The sequence below is a fragment of the Mugil cephalus genome, chromosome 5 (genome assembly GCF_022458985.1).
Source record: "Mugil cephalus isolate CIBA_MC_2020 chromosome 5, CIBA_Mcephalus_1.1, whole genome shotgun sequence".
Lineage (NCBI taxonomy): Eukaryota > Metazoa > Chordata > Actinopteri > Mugiliformes > Mugilidae > Mugil > Mugil cephalus.
The window spans coordinates 11,140,086-11,164,256 of NC_061774.1; the positions used below are offsets into that span (position 1 = coordinate 11,140,086).

General features: G+C 42.0%; 1 protein-coding gene across 1 annotated transcript; it reads right to left on the minus strand.

The window, feature by feature from the left end:
- Positions 1-6,613: 6,613 nt before the first annotated feature.
- On the minus strand, positions 6,614-21,539 carry LOC125007647 (neuronal acetylcholine receptor subunit beta-2-like). Its single transcript, XM_047584374.1, has 6 exons — positions 21,046-21,539; positions 14,757-14,902; positions 14,551-14,595; positions 12,310-12,419; positions 8,531-9,521; positions 6,614-8,213 (listed from the first exon to the last, which is right to left on the minus strand). The coding sequence occupies exons 1-6, from the start codon at positions 21,095-21,097 to the stop codon at positions 8,058-8,060; spliced, it is 1,500 nt and encodes a 499-aa protein (XP_047440330.1). The 5' UTR covers positions 21,098-21,539; the 3' UTR covers positions 6,614-8,057.
- Positions 21,540-24,171: the final 2,632 nt, after the last annotated feature.

Below are 24,171 nucleotides of genomic sequence, written 5' to 3' on the forward strand. Positions count from 1 at the left end.
AGAGCCTTGAAGGCTGCAGAGTCTACCTAATTCACATAATGGAAAGCTATTAATGCTCAGCAGCACTGCATGGAACTGCACCGGAGCTTTCAGGACGTCCAGGCTGCATGACTACTGACTCATCTTAAAGGGATTTCAGATAGAAAGTGAACCTCGAAATGAATTAACTTTTACTGAAAGATGTTTAATTTATGTTTTACTTAAATCTTTCAACTTCATCTGTGAGAACACTAGTTACTCTGACACTGAAAATAACACACAACAGACACGCATCTAAAGTATTTTTGTTGTGTGGGTGCATATTTGAGAAGATTAGGACGTTTTTAACATTTTTTTTAATGCAATGTGATGCAACTTAATGTGTGGCTGTTAGTTGCAAAGCAAAAAAACTACCTCACATGTTGGAAGCTTGCAGGTCAAGAGCCACAAGGCTGAAGACAAGCAGAACCCTTCAATTTTAAGCTCAATTAGCTTTGTCGTTGGGAAGTCAACTGAGGTTGTTCTTGGGGCTTTGAGGGGTAAAGCATGGATTGATTAAATGTCTTACATGGAAGCCCTTAAAATAAAATAAAAAAAAACAACAACATGAGAAATGAAAAAGCTCCTCATGACTGACATTTAGTGGTGAGGGAGAACAGAACAGAAAAGCTACTTGATGTTCTTCAGTTTGACAGAGCCAGTGAATCTATTTGCAGAAATTCTTTTTTTTATTATTTATTTTTTTTTATTCTGAATTAGCAAGCTGCAGAGGAAAAACTGAGGAGGAGTCTCCACCCACCGGCCCAGGGTGGGGAGAAACACCACTTTATTCTTTCAGTCCTCTTCTTTGTTTTCCAGATTTGTTTTTAACAAGTCTGTTCTTCTGCGACAACAGCCTTTTCACTGACAGCTTAAAATGCAGTAAGTTCATTCCCAGAGACGTGCCGTGAGCAAGACGCGAGCATTTGAAACGGCCATGACATTTAAAGTGAGGAAACAAACATTTGTCTTATTTTCCTATGGCGCTCAGCTTTAAAGACAAAAGGTCAACTTTTGGCCTTTCTCAATTATTGAATATTGATTATTTTTCCTGCAATTACCTTTAACTGTGTGTTTTAAAGGAGGGAGTAATGAAGGTGTAGGTTTTCAGTAATGATCTAGGTCCTTACTTTAGAAGCATTTAATGAAAGAGATGCTGAGAATGTGCCATGATCACAATTGATTGTGTCTAAAGCATAGACACATCTGCGTCTTATCTGCTTCCTACCTTTGAGATTAGTTTGAGATTAGTTTCCAATTAAAAACTTTCAAATCCCTTAAAGGAAAAGAGCAAGTGACTAAGAATGTGTATCATCTACAGCAGTCGGGAAATGTTTAGGATGTTTTGCACTTATATGCAAATAATAATAATAATATGAACACTAACAACAGTATTAAAATAAGCAACAGCAAAACAATACCAATCTGAACCACCACCACGCCGTTATAAGATAAATAAGCGCTTGATCACACAAAGATTTTATATTCACTTGCAGTGGCTTAGATCCAGCAGGGAGGAAACGTCGGATGGAGAGAAGGAAAGAAAAAAATCAAAGAGACAGAAAATCTCCAGTGATGCAGGAATTAGTCAGGTTCACAAGAGGAGACTATTGCCCCACAGTGTTGGTGTTTGGGTACCGTCTCAAACCAAAGGGACATGCCTGTGTTATCCCCCCACAAAAAGGAAAGCAAACAATGGAAACATTCTCGTCCTGTTTCTGAGTACCACTTTTAATCACTGTGTGACTTTTTTTTGTGTTTCTGAAAGGGAAAAGAAAAAGGAAAGGCTGAATCCATCACCCAGAGTCGACCAGTACGCAGAATGCACAGAAAAACAGATAATCATCTACATGAGAAACCAGCACAGACGACATTAAACTACAAATCCTTCCTCCTTCATCAGCCACTGGCTGTCTAGTTCAGCCTATTCACATTTTCTGTGAAACCTTGATGATGTAGGTGACGATGAAAAAGAGAGAATGTTTTCAGATCTCAAAGTGGCTCTGAGTACAGCTGGCCCATAAGTGAAGTCCAAACATTTGTATTCAGCCAAAAGGAAAAGTGTAGTACCGGTGTGTGTATCAGACAGGACTGTCCCAGCTCATTCACATCAACTTTCCACTGTTTCTTTCTCCTTGGCTGAATATATCTGGTTTTGTTGCTTTCCACACCCATCTGTGGTTTTCAGGTTCACACATCCCTCCAGCTCAGACTCTGCTTTTTTTTTTTTTTTTTTTTTTTTTGAAAGTGCTGCTTTTGCCTCATGCCTTTTTCACAACTGACTAAAATGACAAACACAAGTGTAAGTAATAATATTATTAACTGCTGCACAAACTGCTGTTACAGCCCTGTTGTTCATGTAATTGGTTCAGTCTTTTTACTGGTGTGTTTACAAGTGAACGGTAAAAAGGCCACTAAGGCGCGTGAGGCAAAGCTCATGACAGAGTGGATCTACTGGGAGAGGTTAAGACCGAGGGACATAAGAGACGAGGACACAAGTGGCTTCCCATGCCTAATTGAGTGCATTGTTAGTTCTCGCCCTTAGCTGGTCACTGTCCCATTTCATTACCTGTCAGTCACTTTAACGAGGCGTCTACATTTAAACAACCTGCAGTCTGATGTTACAGCACGTCTGATTCCAAACCTGTATTATTGATCAGGTTGTGTCTGAGGCAAATTTAGCTTCCACTTGGATTACACTTGTAATCAGCTGTACAGTAACTACATTTAGAGATGCACCAACAAATGCAAACTGAAATTCAAGTGAAATATCTAAATTCAAATAAACATAACTATACGACTTGGAAGAAAAGGACAGCACTGCACAGTTAAATTTTTACACATTTTTGCATGTATTAAAAATGATGTATTAAAACAGTTACTTTTAGTTTATTTATTTATTTTATTAGTCCTCAATCCCACTCAGCACTTAGCAGCTTTCAGCTCAGCCCTTCAGTTTCAGTTTACAGTTTTGGTTTACTCCCACAGGCTGAAAGCACTGAAGCAGGCTGCTGTTCCTGCTCTCATATAAAAGACCAAGAGAAAAAGCAAAAAGTGGGCAAACTTTCTACATTTTGACAACATAACATTAACTCTAATACAATCCTACTGGCAATATTTCTCTTTTCAACCTCTTTTAACTACAACACACCCATTCATCTTTTTATGTGCCACTCATCAGGTACATACGGTGAATGTTTCCGCTGTGTCTTGATATACAAACAGTGATATGCATGTTCGATATCTAGCCAAAAGCTTCCACTTTTCATCTATTTATAACATTTAAAAAGAATAAATATGATATAAATAAGATTTCAAATCTCATCATTTTCCCCCCGCACCCTTCAACCCTACTCTAAAAAGTTTAGCCATCTTCCCATAATCCCCTTCTTCCTTGTGCTCTGTCTAATCCCAGGGCTCCACTATCACCACCCTCTGACAGATCATTTTTAAGAGCATCCCCCCCATTCTCTCCCGCAGCTCATCCTGATGTGCCAGTCACGCTACACTCCGTGACCCCTCTCATCCTCGCAGCATCCTCCAGCCCCTCTTAACCACTGCTCCCTCCTCCTCCTCCTCCTCCCCCCTTTGCTCCCAACCCATCAACGCCACAGAGTTTACGTCTTATTTCTCACTCATCCACCGACCACTGTGTGCAGCCTGCTTGGTCATGTTGTGGCCAGTGCCAGCCATCAGCAACTAATTAAAGTCCCTTCACTGGTCAAATCACATTTGTCCTTTGCTGCTAATTAAACTGCCATCTCCCTGCCATTTCTTTCCCACAAACCCTCCCTTCTTTACTCTTCTGTTTTTTTTCTCACATATACACCGTGGGATAAATTAAAGGATTATTTTATGTTATCTCACAATAAGTTAATTTCCTCCATCCTCCATCTGACTTCCTGTTGTGTCGTCTCTGCCCCTCCCGTTCTCTGATTGACCAACAGTGTCATTTTCAGCTAAACAGCTGCAGCCAGAGGGGTTAAACAGTGTCATGCCAAGCTTACTCATTATACCATGCACTCATATTTGTCCTGAGATGAAATCTGAACTCTTACTTTTCCCCGCTTCCGCAGATGATGTCCTCATCGTGGCTGCAAGTGATGCCCAAGCAGTTTGAAATGCGCAGCGAGCATTTTAATTACAAGCTTTTGGAGTCCAGCTTGCTGATCAAATTAACTGTTATGACTCTTATCAGCATTGCAAGGCTCCTGGAGCCATTTCCTGGCACAAACTTGTTGTATTGTGACCAGGCTGTTGTAAAAAGTGTACATTGTCCTGACCTTTTTATTCTTGTTTAAAATATGTGTGTTATTTTAGACTTTAAGCGTGACCTGAGAAGCTCCGCTGAGTCGAACGCTGAACTCTGCAGTGTCTCTTTTGGCCACTAGCAAGCAGCAGCACGCACTCTATCTGTCAGCAGGTTACAGACTTGAGGAGATATTTATTTCTCTGGCTGGGACATCACAGAGCGACCCCTGAGCCCAGTTTAAAACCCTGTAAAGCGCTCCTGTGTTTTTCCCTCTGCCCAGGTGCTCAGCAGCTCAGGGATGAGGATCGATGCCCCCCCTCCTTCCCCCTCCCCCCTGACTCAACTGCACGGCAGCTACAGATTCTGTAATGGTGTAATGTAGTTCATAAATATCGACCACTGGGCTGGTATGGCAGGTATAAATCCTAGAGGAATGTCCTGTGCAGGATAATGGGGGAGATGGAAGGCGACGGGCAGCTACAGGAAAGAGATCAAACTGCTGACGCTCACCACCGTGCTGCATCAAAGTAGAGTCAGATTGAGACTCGGTTAAATCGGTCAATCATGATGATGCTCAAAAAGCTTGTACCTACAATCAAATATAAAAAAAACGAACCACAAGGTGAAATACATACAGTGTGCGTATGCATATTATCTGTGTGTGGGTTTGTCTCGCAAAGAAGAATAAATGCTTATTGATTGTTGACTGCAGCATGAAATGCTCTTTACTGTTGGCTCCCTGCCGGTCTAACAGACTGCAAAAGTCTTGTGTCTCTTGTTTATGGCCGAGATTTGTCATCTCTGTCATCTTCCGTTGTACCTCCCCTTCTCCTTTTCCCTCTCACCCTGCTTGTTACTCCTCTTTCCTCCCGCTCTACACACCCATCCAGTTTTATCTCTTTTGTCAGACATGGAGAGTGACCTGCTCTCCTTTTTTAATCCATCAGTGTTCAACCTCTGACATTTGACATTTTTGCTTTGCTTATACAATAAAACCTGCTGTGTAACTATTATTGGAGACACCTGCAACCATATGCAAACACCTCGGTGGGATTAATCTTCACGCTTGAGTTTTTATTCAGATAATGCAATTATAAATTGGCACCTATCCATGTTCTTCTAATGTTTTGCGTTATTTTTGCTGCACACACGGAGGGACAAATCGTGTGCAACATTGGCTCACAAGAAAACGAAGAAGAAGAAATAATATAATATACCAAAAAAGCAACAAAAAAAAGCAATAAAGGTCAAGTGACGTTTAGAACCCACAATATGATGCGACAGTCTTGCCCTGCAGCGATATGGCCCAACAACACAACACCTAGTCACCCCTCAGTCCCTCCATCCCAGCCACACTCATGTGGCTGCTCTCCTAATGGAAATTGATGCAGATGTCAAGTATCTAATTTATGTGTCAAACAGGGCGAGGATGGTTGAACAAATACGAGCTATAATTGCTGAGCCCAATTCCAGTTCAGTGGCTGTCACTACATCTGCAGGATTACGACGCTGTGCGTGTGTCTGTGCCTCTCTTTTTGTGTTTTTTTTTTTTTTTTTTTTGCATGCACAGTTTTTAATTACAAACCAGAGTTGTGCACCGAGGGGGATTTGGGCTTGCCCGCACGACTTCGCAAGAGCTGTCGCCTGATTTTAGGGTCGGGGATAGAATCAGGTTTATGTTCGCGTTAGACTAAATAATGTACTGACGTGTAGATCTAATAAAGCAATGGTTGGGCAAGGGGTGTTTACACACAGGGTTGGAGTAAGCCTCCAGGAAGTGAAGGCAAGTCAATGTAATGTCCTCTGAAGTGAACACAACCGTGTGCGTGTGTGTGGCCGACAAGATGTTTGCTGGAGAATTAGTTGGAAGCACCGTCAGTCGCTGGAAAACAGAAGCGTGTGTTCTTGTCCGTTATGGGGTGTCTTTCAGACACTGTAGACACTTCTCATTTGAAAAAAAAGTATTAAAAGAGCTTAACAAGAGCTTTTTTTAAATTGATTGACATAGCACCAACAGTCAGTCAGCTCTACTTATTCTTTTTTAGTGCTACATCATAATTCAGCTGTTATGAGATAAGGAGGGGAAGCATCTCAACACACACTTCCAGATTTATGATTGTGTGCATGCACATTTTTATTCGCAGGCTGCTCTTCAGCAACCGCACAACCTCGCTGTCGTCTTCAGCGAACGGAAGGTGAAGCTGGACGCCTCGAGGGTGTCAGACTGTCAGCAGCTGCAATTAAGAAACTTAACTTTAAAGCACATTTCACTTTGCCATGACCTCAACAAAATGATACAGTGTCCTTGACCACACCGAAAAAAAAGAGAAGAGATGCGACTGATCAAGTCTGATGGTTGCTTTCAATTTATTTCACGATCAACTTAGCAGGATGCCAGGTCTCATCACCGTCCCCTCCTCAAAGACAAGATTCAACAAGTCACGCAACAAGACTGGCAAGTGGGAAGAAAAAGAAAAGGCGTGTTTAATTCTATCAACCGCCGAGAAAACAAAGATGGAAGAAATCAGTTCATACACTGTTCCGCCGTTGGCAGCAGTGACAGATGAGTGCATCATGACAGTGACACCTCTCAGAAATAATTACTGGACACAGATTCAAGTAAGATCTCAGATAACAAATCGCGATAATCGAGGGTACAGCATAACGGAATATAATGCGAGTGAAGAGATGGTCGGTTTGTTTCAGCTTAGTGCATATAAAATACTATACAATATTATTTCTGCTGGTTTCCTTGGTGATGGATGCTATCAAGCATTGGTTTGACAAAGCCAGCATACTGTACCTCTAAAAAAAAAAGCACAGTGAGCAGCAACAGCTGTATTTTTAGCACTACCCTCATTCACTTAAAGCAAATCTGCTTTTAAACTTCACAAAAGTCATAGATTTAATTTGTCTATGAAATAAATCAGGCCACAGTCCGAGTGAGCATAAAAACAGACTCCAACTCCCCCGCGCTCCATTTTTTCATTTGAGCAGTCCAGCTGTCGGCCGTTCTGCGTCCTCTCTCAGTCTCATTTTCAAGGCAAATATCAAAAAGTTCTTGCAGCATGTGTGGCCAAAAGGGGGGAGTGATCTTCCATGCGTCTGCCACAGAAGAGATTCGTCTTCTTCTCTTCAGGGCCAGTGATGGCGATGTGAGGCCCTTATTGACGCGATGAGCCTGCTTGTGAGAGTCAGTGGTTCTGTTCGTCTTTGGGCTACGTCTGTCCTTGAGTAAACAAAAATCAGATGTAATGCTGTGTCCATGCTAGCCCCAATTATGTCATGTTTTACCCATTAGACTTGAAAGTCCTGCACAGGAAAAAATTACGGTCCTGAGTTGCTGCTGGTCAGGTTAATCTTAACAGTGATAAAGGTCAATACACTTTCAGGTTTCACTTCATGTTTTGAATTCAGATGTAAATATGGTTAACTATGGCTTGCCCAGGAGTTCCTGAAAAAAAAAAAAAAGAAATATAGTAGTAAATATTGCGACTGATGCTATAACAAAAACCTTCCTTTATCTTCCTCACTGAAATAAGTTAAGCAAATTTGAGGTTTTCAGGTTCGTTAAAATGCACGATTCCCAGCTCCTGTTGTAAATAACATGCAGAGGATGACGATGGCAGACGGGGAGCAGGTGTTGGAAGTACGCTGAAGTGCACTGATATAAATTCCCAGTCAGAGTGCGGTGAGAGGCGGACGTGTGAGTTCATGTGAGAAAATGTTTTGCAGAGCTCTGTTTCTAGGAGGGGGGAGTAAAAAGTTCAGGAGCGAAGCTCGGACTTCAGTTATGCTCCACGTCGTCGAGGATGGGGGTGGTGTAGTTCTGGAACAGAGGCTGCATGAAGAGGCCCAATGTCCCGACCACACACACGCACACAAAGATCCACAGGAAGAGGCGGTCGATCACCATGGCCACATACTTCCAATCTTCAATGATCTGCAGGGAGAGAGAGAAACTAGATGTGCAATGCAGCCTCTGTTTTGTGAATGTGTTTGAACTGAACCATTATCTTTTATAATATATTATTGTCTCTGGTTCTTATTTTTTATATATAGCATAGGTCTTCAGCAACTCGCAACTCACTGAATTAAACCTACCAAAGACCTGCTCTGATAAATGAATGCTTTATTTCGAACATGTAATACCAAAAAACAAAACAAAGAATAGAACATTTGAACAATATTTGCTGAAAAGGAGTAGGAAGAAGCCTTATTTAATCCTACCCTGTTGTTATTTTGTCTACAGACACTCACCCCCTCATCATCATCCTCGCTCTTCATTTTCTCTGCAATGTAGCGCACTCCATCCACTGCATCCTCCACGTCAATGTTGCTCTTGAGCGTCATCCTCTTCCTGAACTCCGTGTTCTCCGACAAGTCGCTGACCTTCCAGCCGTAGCGCTTGGCGGACTCCTCGTTGACGTAGAAGGACGAGGAGGAATCCGCCATCCCTGCGCCGCTTCCAGCCCCGCCCTCCGCGCCGCGCAGCTTCTGCTCCGAGTACTTTTGTTTCTGGTGTTTTTTTCGGAACCTTTCACGGATGTTGGAGCTGCCGGGCCTCCGCATGAAGAGGAAGGAGGGGAGCCGGTACAGGAAGACGCGCTTGACCCAGAGGGGCATGGTGTGCGTGCTTGGGGATCGGTGGTGCACGTTGAGCACGCAAACACTGGTGACGATGGAGAAGGTGACCAGCACCATCGCAAACATTAGGTACTTCCCAATCAGAGGCACTGCTAAAGACGTGGGTGGCACAATCTTAGAGATTAGGAGTAGAAACACAGTCAGGGCCAGGAGGACAGAGATGCAAAGAGTCATCTTCTCGCCACAGTCTGACGGGAGGTAGAACACCAGAATAGCTAGAGATGTGATGAGGATGCAGGGGATGATGAGGTTGATGGTGTAGAACAGAGGTTTCCTCTTTATGATAAAGTCATAGGTGATATCCAGGTATCGGATATCATTGGGGTCTTCATTCTTGCGCCCAGGCAGTGACACAATATCCCACTCACCACTGGGTTTGAAGTCGTCGCGTGAGGCATAGTCACTGAGGAGGATGAGGTCGATCTCCGTGTGGTCGTAGGTCCAAGAACGGAATTTGAGGGTGCAGTTCTGCTGGTCAAAGGGGAAATCGCGGACCTCGATTTTGCAGGCTGACTTGTAGATGGCTGGTGGGAGCCAAGTCACCTCGCCATTGTTGGAGACCAGAGCGTTTGAGTAGAAAGAGACTTCATAGGTGCCATCGGCACTGAGGAAAAAATGTAGGGATCAAAAGAAAAGAGGAAGAAAAGTTAAGCTGTGAAATAAAGGATGATAACGGCAAGGAGCATGGCAAATCATATTGAGGCTATCTAATAATTCATTCCAACCTATCTACACTTCAAACACAGATGATACTGTAGAAGATAATAGTGATAGTATTGATAATGCTTATTTGCTTTTAAGGCAGGTGCTTCAAACAGGCCTTATATACATACCTTGTCTAGCCTGGGTAAATCTTCAAAAAAAAATAGGTTAATCAAAAACCACTGATTATTCTGCTTAGCTTGTTAAAATCTAACCAACCCCTTGAGATATGTCAATAATGAACACTTTTCTGTATAAGATTATGGAAAGTAAGACTCTGTCTGAGGGAGTTTTCAAATAATCTGAACACATATTCCTCTGGGAAACCTTACAACCCTTATCACACGTTAATGTGATGTGGTCGGGGTAGCGCTGATGTAATAGAGGTGTTGAACTACAGTTAAACCTGACCCTGTATTTGCCTCAATACTACCTCACCCAGCCGCCAACCCTGGCAGATGATTTATACCATTAGCTATGCTTTTATTTATTCATATCAAATATTCCTGCCATGGCTGCAAATTGACACTCTGCTTCATCAGACTGCTCATTGACAGATTCTTCCACACCTTTAACCTTTAACGACGATGTGTTCATCATCTCCAGAGAAGAGCAACATCGAACCTGCTGAGACTTTTCTTCGTCCCACCAAGTCTGCAGTTGATGCATTATGAATACAGCGCACATCAATTATAAAGCAACTTAGGAATTCAACCATCACACTTGACCTCTTTGGTGCTGCAGCGTAGGCTAATTAAAAATGCAGAGACCACACCTGCTCACTGTGACCTGTCAGACTTGGTCAGAAAGCTCAACCTGAAGGTATAAAGTAGTGCTGATCATCTCTTATCATTTTGTGTAGGCAAAATCATTACACTTTTGTAATGTGTTCCTTAGCTGACCAGCAATCTATGTTCATAAAAGTTTAACGCCTTCACGGCCTGTTAACGGTGCAATGACTTCGCTGACCCAAACACAAAAGCTACAAGTCCAAACAACTGTGAGTCACCTCAGCCTCAGGCTGAGAGCATAGATGGCATTCAATGCACAGTTTAAGGAAACAATATGACAGCTTTCTCAGGTCTCAGCAGATGTGATAGTGTGTGAAGTGATGATAATATAAGGTAGGTGAAACTTCACAGAAAACAAAAAACATAAAAAACAGTACAGTCAAAACTAGATTGAACTCTGATCATAAGACTAAAGGCTTCATGGATACATCAAGGTTTAAATGAGCAGTTAATGTTATACAACACATCAACATCAGACCAATGTGTTCATCTGTATGTATGACAGATGAAGTGAGGTCCAAAAGCCTTCGTATCTGTTACCATACCATAATACTCCAGTGAATATGGGCAGCATGACTAATTTGTCCTTGACTCAACTCACAACAGCACCGAGTTTCTCCTGTATTGATCTTCTGTAACAATTTTATGCAGATTTTAGATGTGAACACAACATGAAAATGATCTTCGATCAATATTTTGTGCTGCTCAGTAAGAAGAAACACGCACGAAATTGCACAGGGATTTGTCCTGTTTCAGTCCTGTTCAGCTTGTAACCGTATTAGTCGGTAAGTTAGTGTAAGTGTGTTATAGCACACTGATTTTTGTCAAAACATTAATGGCCAGTGAAGGCCATGATGTGGTCCTGTGTATATATTGTATTGATCCACCTCCAGGTCTGTAGTGTGCAGTACAAATACACAAGAATACTTTTTTTTAATTTAAGGTATTTCACTCTGTATGTGTGGGAAAATAAACCCTGTCATGTGTGATCGTCTGGTGGCCTTATTCTGGTTAAAATTATCTCAAGCACGATTAGAAGCTAAACATTATAATATATAGCCTTCACAGCAGCAGTAATCATGGGCTATAATATTATGTGTTCAGGGTGTCCTTTGGTTTGTTCATCTTGACATCTCTCGAGTGGCTTGAAGAAATTTCTACAGATTTGTTCCAAACACTTGGAGTCATGGATGAACCGATTTAAATTAAGTGTTCAAAGGTCAAATCTCTGGTCCCTGTATCCTCAGAAAACACATTTTTGGTCATATGCTAATAAGGATCAAATTTCCCACACATGTCTAACAGGATAAAATTATTTAGTGATAACATTTTATGTGTAAAAAGTCAAAGATCAACCCTACTGGGACATCAGGAGAATCCCTTGATTGGTTAATGGAGTTAAAGTGGCTGCAAGGCAGATATTTTTGATGCCATGTGTATTACAGTTAATGCTAAAGTCAATTGCTATTGCTAGCTACTAGTTTCTTGACAAGGACACTAATAATTAAAATGTGACCAAATTCACTAGAACCGTTAATCTTCAGGATTAATACTTAACAATGTCTACTATGGCCCTACTTGTTTAAGCTTTTCACCAGATTTTTAATCTCACTCTCTCCCAATCTCACTTTGTGTCATCACAAGGTTCCCAGTGGTGTTAAATAAATGTATTTGGTGGAATTCATTATGTCAAAAGATCTGACAAGTGGGTTTAAAAGGGACACGTACGAGGATGGATGGCATAAGAGGATAAAATAATAAAAACAAAACAAAAACAAACCTTTTAGGAAAATGGGGGATTTTGTAACTATTGCAATGAAGTTGCTCAGTCTTTGTTCCCACTTTCATTACTTAGTTTTACACACACACGCGCGCGCGCTCATTATGTCGGTCACATACTTGTTATAGAGGACGATGTCTGGCAGCCAGATGTGCTGCGACGGGAGCCTGATTTTCTTGATTCCCTCATACTCTTCAGGGTCCCACATTAATCTGTAGTCGTTCCACCCCTAACATAAAAGTGGACAACACATGTAGAAGCACATCAATGCGTTCAGTGGTCCCGCGCTCAAATAGGAACAACGATTAGGATTCATTTGCACCCAAACACAAGAACACATACAAATAACAGGGCCAAAATAAAACAGAAGAATTTGGAGACCATAGATAAACAAACCAAGACACACACTGGCTGAGTCATACCTGTCTGGCAAAATGCATTTCAAACAGCACTACACTGACATATTTAACTTACATGCCAAGGGCTTGCCTGCCCAGTGAACCAGGTGGATGTCTACATCTGTGTACCTGCATAGGTGTGTGCCGGTCAGTGACTAATGCAACTCACACACCTGTTGCATCCCTTGGAGACAGTGTTTTAACCAAAGACTGTAAATAAAGATGGGCAGTGGAACGCCTCCCCAAAAGTGAAGTCAAAGTAAACACAGCTCCCCCTGGTGTCTGGCTGCAGTATAGGTCATAAGTGTACTTGGCCAAACACAAGAATGGATTCTCTCAATTTATGTAGATAATGTAATGCTGATGTACACTCACTGGCCGCTTTATTAGGTACACCTGTTCAATTGCTTGTTAACACAAATAGCTAATCAACCAATCACATTGCTGCAGTTCAATGCATTTAGACATCTAGAGGTGATCAAGACAACGTGGTGAAGGTCAAACAGAGCATCAGGATGAGGAAGAAAGGGGATTTAAGTGACTTTGAACGTGATATGGTTGTTGGTGCCAGACGGGCTGGTCTGAGTATTTCAGAAACAGTTGATCTACTGGGATTTACACCCACAACCATCTCTAGGGTTTACAGACAATGGTCCGAAAAAGGGAAAATATCCAGTGTTAATGTGACAGGTCAGAGGAGAATGGGCAGACTGGTTGGAGATGATAGAAAGGCAACAGTAACTCAAATAACCACTCGTTACAACCAAGGAATGCAGAATACCGTCTCTAAAAACACACAACACGTTGAATCTTAAAGAAGATGGGCTACAGCAGCAGAAGACCACACCAGGTGTCACTCCTGTCAGCTAAGAACAGGAAACTGAGACTACAGTTCACACAGGCTCAACAAAATTGGACAATATAAGTATAAGGACCAACATTTCCTGGTCTGACAAGTCTCGATTTCAGCTGCAACATTCAGATGGCAGGGTCAGAATTTGGCATAAACAACATGAGAGCATGGATCCATCCTGCGTTGTATCAATGGCTCAGGCTGGTGGTGGTGTAATGGTGTGGGGGATATTTTCTTGGCACACTTTGGGCCCAGTAGTACAAATTGAGCATGGATTAAATGCCTCAGCCTACCTGAGTATTGTTGCTGATCATGTCCATCCCTTTATGACCACAGTGTACCATCTTCTGACGGCTACTTCCAGCAGGATAATGCACCATGTCACAAAGCTCATATCATCTCAAACTGGTTTCTTGAACATGACAGTGAGTTCACTGTACTCCAATGGCCTCCACAGTCACCAGATCTCAATCCAATAGAGCTCCTTTGGGATGTGGTGGAACGGGAGATTCACATTATAGATGTGCAGCCGACAAATCTGCAGTGACTGTGTGATGCTATCATGTCAATATGGAACAAAATCTCTGATTTTTCAACACCTTGTTGAAAGTATGTCACGAAGAATTAAGGCAGTTCTGAGGGCAAAAGGGATCCAACCTTTTATTAGCAAGGTGTACCTAATAAAGTGGCCAGCAAGTGTATGTTCAAGTGTCAATTTTTAGTTGCATTTTAGTTAACTATTTAACACTATAAAAACAGGTTGACTACCAGTCACCATGCCAACCGCTCTGTCTTGTAGGCTGATAGAGTAGGAAAAAAATACAGTGTATAATCCAACTTGTAACTGGTGGAGGTAAAGCAGAATGCAGTAATGTAGCGAAAACATTGGTGAGTCTGGCGGGAGTGCAGCCGGAGGATTGTTAACACAGCTCCATGTGTAAAACTCGCCAAGATGGCGCCACCCATATCCCTGAGAAACTAGCATCAGTTTGGCATATGCGAGGGAGTGGGGATGCATTGTCCATGTTTATATACAGTCTATGGTTTGACCCACAGACATGCAGTAAAAATACACACATGAAGTATAGTCAAATAAGGAGGACACAAACCTGAGAGAGCCAGCAGTTGGTTGTCATGATCTGCTCCCTCTCGTTCTAAAACACAGACACGAGGTTAATGTATCACTGAAAACCCCAAACTCACTCTTAATACCAACAACCAACTATATTCTTCAATAAATTTTAAATGAGCAGAGCAGGCCTTTACGTTAGCAGCTTATGTGGTTTTGGATTAGTGTGCGTGGGTGTTTTCGTACCACGTTGATCAGCTGAGCTAGAGACACCTGGATGTAGATGGTAACCTGCTGGCTGTTGTTGACAGCTGGCCTGATCAGCTTGTTGTAGCGCTCCGACGACAGCAGGTGACTCACCAGACGCTCCTCAACCTCCGCACAGCGGGCAGCTGCACATACACAGAAATAAACACACAATGAATGTAAGTTCAACTAATAAATATCTGTGTTACGCTTTATGTTATGTTGAGAATAAATCCCATCATCATTACTGCTTGAATAACAGCAGTAAATCCTACATTTCTTCGGCACACTGTTAAAACCTGATGGGGGTTAAAAAAAGAAATCGTCTACGTAGATGAACCCAAATGCAGGAAATGGGAAGAAGAGCCACAGGAACCTGAGAGAAGACATCACAGGTGAACGCATCCAGCATGAACAGAAGGCACAGCTAACAAGACACGAATGAAAACAATGAAACTAAAAGATACAGGATGATTGATTCCTGAAATTAAACAACAGAAGCAGAAAGTAAACTGGATAAAATAGCAGAAAAATAACCTAAATGCAGACACTGGTGGTGCCTCACGCTGGATTTTGTAGGACTTAATCTGATTTTAACCTTGAGTTTGATGAGATCAAAAAGCATTTAGTTGTTTTTTTCTTCGCTGAGTAAGAAAAAATATGCTAAAATCAAGCTATTACATTAATGGATAGTTAAAATGCTTTTAAAAACTTCATTGTTCCTCATTTGAACATATTTTGCTTATTCTTAACTGCATTCGCTTTATTTCAGGCATTACATTCTCATGTGATGTCCACAAACAACTAATAAATAGAAACACAACTCACGCCAAATCTAAAATTCCTGATCATCACTGACAAACACTTGATCTTCACGTGCACATTCTCAGAGCTTTAGCTGGTGAAGTGATGATTAAATCTCGTGCCAAGTGCTGTAGCGATGCAGCATGCTGCATGTGCCCGAATGTAATGAGTGTGCAATGAGTGTGAGAGAGGGAAGGAGCGGACTATCCACATCTAACACACTGATCAGATGTAACATCATATTTAGTGACAGTCCAACAAACATAAACACACAAACATGCTCTATACGTACGTGCCTCCTTCACAGGCCTTTAATCACATACCTCGCATGCTGCATGTTGCATGTTGCATGTCAACGCTGCATGCAATATGCGCTTCATATCGGTCACATTTAATCAGAAATACAGAGAGGGAGGCAGAGCACCTCAGGGAGAACATCACCCCACGACACAGAACATCTGTCTGGATCACAGAGCTTCAGTGACATTGAGTGGTTTAAAACACGAGCCCTCCCAGACTTTAATACATTTTTAAACTTAGAAACCATTAGGCCCTAACCTGATTGTGAGGCAGTCAGCTGGACAAATGATACTTAACTTCAACAAAAGTTTCAATCAGTTTGCTGTTCATGGAGAAGGATCAGGGATCGAGGATCCTTGTGAAAGAATTAATATTTAAGAAAGGAAATATTGAGATGGATTCTTACAGTAGCTGGCGTGTTTTCTTGCTGTCTAAATAAACATTTGCTCACGTCTTCAGTTTAGTATCAGCTTGTATCTCATGTTTGCCTTGTCTGTTTTTATGTTGCATGGTTTTTGCGAGCCTTTTCTGACAGCTTAGTTCCCTGAAATGATTCTTGGATTTCCTGCTTTAAGGAGAGTGCAAACTATGGGGTGTCAATAAAGACAAGAGAAAGGTGGATTAAATTTGGAGTGACGAGCATTTTACTTAAGTATGAAACTGAATGAAGCTTAATCTTAACCTCACAACTTGTTATTTTAGGAACACAATCAAAAACCAATAGAGCTACAAAAGTAACTAATATGACTTCTTAGTGAGTTACAATTCTGTCAGTCCTCTATTCTGTCTATTATTACAAAACCTGGTGTCATCTGTTTTGAGATGAATCAGCCATGGATTTGCCAGTAGGCAGAGAGAAAACTGCGATCTGCCGTTGCCAGGCAAAGTTTACAGATACAGAATTTAATACCTAATCTGATTCTAAGACATGAGTCAAGAAAACAAGTTTCTGGTTGAGAAACATCAGGGATGTCACATTTGACTTAAACAGCTGGCTATATGATACACGAGAGCTGTATCCTCTTTTGATGCATCTACATTTTTAGTTGTGCAAACAAAAACCAGCAGCATATTTTGTCCAGGCATGTCAGGACTGTGAACCTTTGGAATATTGTTGGTTTTGACACTTTCATTGATAACAATGTGTTTTGAGGCGCGTCCGTGAACTGAGGAGGAGAGGCGCTGCGCTTTAAAGACAGGTGCAGGGGTAGGGAGGTATACTCTACACTTGGTCACTCCACATTAACCTCCAGCAGCCCTCCATCTGAAAAAGAGACAGGAGCAGTCTGAGCAGTCATGACATGACACTAAACCCTGAGGGTTTAGAGACAGAAAGCTCTGTCTGTCAGGATTAGACGGAGAGAGGAGACGGAGACAAGGAGAAAAGGACAATGCACACAAACGCACTACAATACACGGAGCGTGATGCGAAACAATTCCCTGATTGGGGGATAATCATCTGATAAAAAGAAACGGCATCATGTCGTATTACGTTGATGATTCATGGGAAATGGCAGCGATTCGTAAATTTGCTTAATGGGATTACAGCTCGGCAACAATATGTCGTTTATGTGCAATATGAGGGCAAACCGATGCATGAAGGGAACGCTGGGTTCTAATTAAAAGCAACTGGTTTTCAGATTAAGGTTGCACTGGGAGCTGAGACAAGCCTCTCTAGGAATCCTGTTGTGTCTGCTCACTGTTGGTAGTCATCAGGCTTTGGTTAAGTGGATTAAAGCTATCTTAAAAAGCAAGAGGCATACTCCCATTCAGCTAAAGGGACACTTCACAAGTTTAACACATTAAGCTCAGTTCACTCGTCACAAGAACTTTAACTCGGCCTCGGAAACAGTTGCGTAATAACTCATCTTGAGTGTGAGAGACATTGGCAGGACGACAGGGTCAAACAAGATGCCAGAGGTTGAATTACATGAAATATGGGATCCAGTGGGGTCTAAAGATTAAGATATTTCCACCTCTGCTGCATTAAATCCAGGCATTATCCATTTTAATCTGTCTCTAACAGAAAGAAACTGCATTTCAATTATAACGATACATATTCAGTCACTGCAGAATCCACGGTATTACAGTTTTGGGAAATCCCTCTTCAAACAACATACACTGTAAAATCCCAGTTTACGACAGTTCAAGTTCTAGAGGAAAAAAAGATGATTTTTATTTGTATTTTATTTTATTTTGCTTAAAAAGTGGGAAATTTGAGCTTGAATGTCACTTTAGGAAAGGATGGATTACAAAGACATATAACCTCAGTATTGTGTTCCAGTTGTCAGCTTCAATATCACACAAATCAGAATATATTTATATATAATGTTAAACACAAATTGCGGTTTGACCCTGCAGTGCGTTTCCTTGTGTCATGGCTTCAGCCTTTGGTCTTTGGAGGCTGCTCTCTGATTTCAGCCTGAGAGAAAGACGACGTGTCACACTGCCTTAAAAATGTAAAGGGGCCAGCGTAAAAATAAACCCAACAAATCCCACTGAAAAGGATCAAGCGGAGGTAAAGATTATTAAGAGAGATGTAAGGTAATGGGTTTGACAGGAAATGCTAAAATGGCAGAAGAGGCTAAAATGAGATGAGGTTGACGTAAGTAGAGATGGCGCATTAGGGAGTCTACCAGCAGGTCTCATCACACATGTATGCACAGACACACACACACACACACACACACACTCCTGTCCGGCCCACTGCACTCTCCACACCTCAATAATTCATTGCCGCTAAAATAAAAATGCCATCATCCTACATGCACAGAGACTCAAACACAATCAGAGATTATTCTCCGAGTCTTTTTCGCCCACGTGAAATCGACACAATGTCCATCACGGCACGCGCTAAATGTAAAATCAAATAAACACACAAAAGAAACGCTCCGAAAAGCTGCAGTGTCTCCATATGGTTGGATAGACTGTCTCATCAGTCCAGAGCACAGAGAAATTCTGCAACCTTGTAGGTTTCTTTTTAGGATAATGAATTATTTGTTGTGTTAGCATCTCGGGTGGTCTTTCCGAGGCCAAAACAGTTGAGCTGTCTTTGGCTCTCTTCACTACACAGGCCAAAACGGTTACGTTATAAAAGACTCCCAAGTACCATTTACATGCAGCCACATGAAGCATTGTTCCCGGTGAATCAACTGCCTGAGAGGCTTTTGTGTTTTTAGCATCTCGTGGGATTTTCCTCAACGCAGACTCTTTCTGTCTAAGGATAAAAAGAGCTCTTACTACAAAGATTTTTTTTTATCTGTCGCAACTCCTCCCTTGTGTCTTTCTCATCCTTCTTTGCTCTTTTCCTTTTTGCATAGTGACAGGAACAAGCGCATATTTAGGACAGAAGCGCAGACAAAAAGTGTCTTTCTTCTGCTCTTAGCTCACTCAACGTCACTTTTAAGGGTAACTGCTGCTTGGGCTGGCACCACCTGATGTAGCCTGCACAGTGCACTGATCCCCCTCTTTGTCTGCCTGTTTCTCTCCTTCAAAGAGCTGCATCCAAACAAGTGTGCCAACACAGTGACTAATAGTTTACTATCAGGTGTTGACTCACTGACGCTGAGCTCGGTTGACCGGACTCACATCAGCAGTTATGAGAAAGCAGTTTAAAAAGTCCCGGGAAACAAATGCCAAAACTCACAACTGCATGTTTCTTTACATATACCCAATATAAATTATGGCCTGGATTACACAGTGGGTGTTGTGTGACTCCGTATTGCACTGAAAGTCATTTTTTAAGAATTTAATGAGCATAAGAGAGACACAAAGCAGGGGCATCAGAAGACTGTGTGTCAGAAAGGTTATAGCACAAGAGTATGAGTCTGGAAATACAGAGTCAAAGTGAAAACACAGCAAACAGGACCAGACAGGGAACGGCACAGACAGTGAAAAGGGTGCAGGAGCAAACAGTAGACACAATGCGATGTGGAGCAAATAAATCCCAACAGAGTCACTGACTGGATTTAGTCTTTTTTTTATGGTTGCGGGGAGGGGGAAGTCTGACAGGAGTGACAGCGCCACAGATACACACTGTCTCAGCTGCAGATGGAGCACAGGTGGTAATGAATGATTCACAGATGAAGTTGGATCCATAAACTTCATGTTTGTCCTGTTTCACTTAATAATGGATACACGTGTCCAGTTTGTGAAAGTAGAGAGTTACTTAATGAATTTAATGTGGTTTTTACTAAATAAACTGAAACTGGTTTCTGTGGAAGTTACTGTTTCTAGAATAACAACACACATTTTTACATTATCTGCACAGCACTTGCTCTAATTATAGTCTAACCTACACAGACTCAACCTCAAATTAAATCTCAAATCACTGATTTTAATTAAACTGAACAAAAACAATGTCCATGGGGGAGTTGAATTGAATTGAACTAAATGTAGTGATTCTACAATGTTGTTCTCCTTGAACAGAGATTAACACAGTTTATCTATCTATCTATCTATCTATCTATCTATCTATCTATCTATCTATCTATCTATCTATCTATCTATCTAGCATTTGAAACAGCAAAACTGCAAACTGTAATGTGCATGCAATTAGGTACAGCAAGAGCCACAGGATGACATCCCCGGATTTCTGATGTGGATTGAAAACTCAAGTTGTGTCTGCATTTAGAAGCACCAGCTGCTCAGTGAGTAAGGAGAAGAACACATTGCTAAATGTGTTGATCAAATTCCGGGCTGGGACTTAATGCAGAGGAAGTAAAGGTAAATGTGAGCAAAATAAATGCCCCCGTCTCAAATCTGACACCCATGACCGTCCAAATTCGATTTCGCTATGACTCCATGGGTTTGCTGTGGAAAGAGGAGCAAGTTGGTTAATTGAGGCGCGCTGAAAAATCACGTGCTGATGTGTCTGACGCGCACCACTACTTTTCACCACTGGCATGCTATGTGTGTGCAAGGTAAACGTATGACTTTAACATTTCCCTAAAATGGTAAATGCTAGCAGATATCATTATGCGTTTGCCCTACTGTGACACTGTGATGTTTTAGTGAATAATAATAATAATACTAATAAATCTACATTACTTACCGGGTGCAATACGTTAAGTGCATATGTCTAAGAGAGAGTTTGTCATTTTATAATGGACAGCACAATACTTGGTGATTAAACCCCCACAGCAGAACCCGTCCCACTCCAGGATTATTTAAACGGATTACTTACTTGCCACGGTGAGAACCAGGAGAGCCAACACTGCTTTCACCGGGGCTGCCATCGCTTCCTCCCCTCCAGTGCGAACCACACGAGAAAACTTGAAGATGGTGTGCTTGTCGCTTTGACTTCCTTTCTGTGCTCGATTTCTAGTGAGTAAAATGTGGTGTGGGGTGCAAAGAAAAAGACCGAAAATAGAATTATAGCGGTTCCATTGCGAAGGGTGCCACAGATGACAGCCGGTAGCTGACGCTGGTACGCATGGAGATGAACGCTGACTGCTGTCTGAGCCGAGAGATGAGGAGGCTGGACGCTTTCTGCCAGAGCGCACCGACTCCACCGCTGGTTCTGGAGCTGTGATTGCGCACAGCGGAAACCGGCTGCAGAGAACAGAGTGACCCTTACTTCTTCTTGAGCAATGCAAACAAGGTTATCCAGGGGAACGCGGGCCAGGAGCTAGTGGGGATACGCCAGTCCCGTTATCGCCAAAGCGCCCATTCTTCCGATAAAAGATTTAAGCGCCCTGGTCCTCACTTCGATCTGCCCACCCAGCACGCTCCCCGGCCGGGCGTCAGTTTCACTCTTTTTGACACAGTCTGACATGTGCGACAGCAAACAGGAAGCGATAACGGTTAGAAGTCCCCCCCAGGGAAGAGCTTTGATACCCCCAGGAGCCAGTAAAAACCAACCTTATGGCCTCGAATTAAACGAGCATCTCTCGGGAACCTGGAGTTCCTCTTCAAGTTAATGAGAAGACACACTCATGAAGCCCAAGTTTTGCTGGAACGATTAAAAGTAGACTTTATCTCATAATCTATTTTATAATCTACCAAATTAGGAAAATAGCCAAATGCCAATAATTCAGAGACTGAAGCAGGTTCCCAGAAGCAAAATAAAGAGCTGTTATCTGCAGTGAGCACATTGTTGCTACTGAGGTTGAGAAAAAATGAGGTGTGGAGACTGATCTTTAGGTGAGGGCTTTTTGATTTATTTATTTATTTATTTTTTGTACAGGAATCATTAAAACCTTTGGATCCTCACAGCCCAGCGTTTGGAATAATATCAATTCAGCGAATCACTACATCAGCCAAAGGCGTGCATCATAACAGCAACACCAGCAAACCCCTGTAACTCTTTATGAAACCTTCATATTTGACTTCTAATCGCAGCTTGACATAGATCGATCAACACGGGGAACATGACAGGCCTTTTATTGCACACTTAGCATGCGGAGAGGCAGCCCGTTACAGGTCTAGTGTGTCTGCGTCTGTGTGCGCAAGCTTGTCAGAACGGAAAAGCTGCAGGCTTCCTCAGTCTGCGCTCATCAGTGTGGTAAAAGCCCCCCAGAGGTCCTCGATGATGTGAGAAGAGGTGAGGGCACGCAGGAAGACGTGACCCAAAGTGTGCTTCACAAAATGACTCCTTCTAATCTTTTCACCTCGTGGATGGAGAAATGGGAGAGGAGAGGGACATGAAGAAGAGGAGTAAAAAAAAGTAAAGAAAATAAAAAGGTAAGCTCTTACAAAGATGGATTAAACATATTCCATATGGATAAAAATGTGAGCTTTCTTACCAGGAATATTAAGGAACATATAGAAGGATCAATTAACAAGTTTCCTCAGAGAACACCATGTATCACCACCATCTTTCTGGCTGAGAAAAGATGAACCAAACACTGGATCTAGAGAGGGAATTTCACAGTTTGTCATTAAAGTATTTGCCCCTGCAGGTTTCTGACATGCTTTGAAGGCATAACCACACAATTACTACACAAAACGTCATATGATATATATATATATATATATAGATATACCTTACTTATAATGAAACCAGTTGCTGTGGATACAGTCATAGGAGTTTTGGTGTTTGGTGTGTTCCCCACCCGACTAAAGATGCTGATCAACAGATTTTGTAACTTTAGCTATATGCTAAATATAGCTATATATAGCTATAACGCTTTATATATTTATATATATAAATAAGAGTGGTGTTAATTTTTCATATAAATCATGGTCAAAATGTTAATAAGTGTATTTCATACTATTCCTTTAAGCCTCACACAAACAATGATCCTGAGAGCAGAGAAACAAGCTTCTGTAATATGTTACTCTTCACCATTCGAGTGAAGGTGCGTGGACATGGAGCACTCTCGTCGGAACCTTATCCTCATCCCTCATCCTCATACGATGGAGGCATTGTACTGCCTATGCATTCACACACTCCATAAAATCAACCCCCGGCTCACAGCTCCAAATTCAACCAAACTGTATTACCCCACCATCACGTCTCATTACGCCCTCACTTTAGCAACATGCGAGCATCCGCCTCTCAAAGTCCTCACCGTCTCGCCTAATGAGCATTATCTCTGCATCCTAAAAGCAATGGAGAGGAGCAGAGGGAGGCCAGATTTAATCAGAGCTACTTAAGCTCGCTGTGGGGTCTGCTGGGTCTCTGCAGAGACAGCCAGCAAAGACACAAACATACGTGCAATATAGAGATTAAATCCTTGTTCCCATGTTTGTTGTAGGCTGTAACTAAAATATATGGGAGATTAATCATCATTAAAAGCAAGTCTTCATCAAAGTGCAAATGAGGACCCTCGGATTGAACACTTTGTATGCAACTCACAGGAAAACAGTTTGTGGTTGTGGTTGAGGTGAAAATGTATTTTGTTGAAAGATAGGCTACTGGCAAGAAGGGATGTGTTCGTTTTAGAGCGGGGTCCCCAACCACAGGGCCATGGACGTTGCTTAGCATTTGCTTCAGGGGCTTAAGAAAAATATGACTCTGCAAAAACCACAACAACATAACAGGCTGTGGGTTTGTCCAGCCTCCCCACAAGGACGGCCCATCAGATAGAGTTTTCAGAGCATCACAGACATTTCTTTGAAGAAAAACAGTCTGTTCTCTCCAGTCTGTATTCAAAGCTGAACTTGTGATGAATTTGAGTGGAAAGGAGCATATGTGACATGTCCACAAGATTACGATAGATTCTGTGACACACTGAGGCTGGACTATTCTGTAATACCAGCTGGTATGCAGTCATCTGTCTTTACTGAAGAGCACCAGATGACGGAAGAAATGCAAAGCTATGTATCCATGACTGATCTGTGAATCTCCCCGTGTCGACGAACCTTT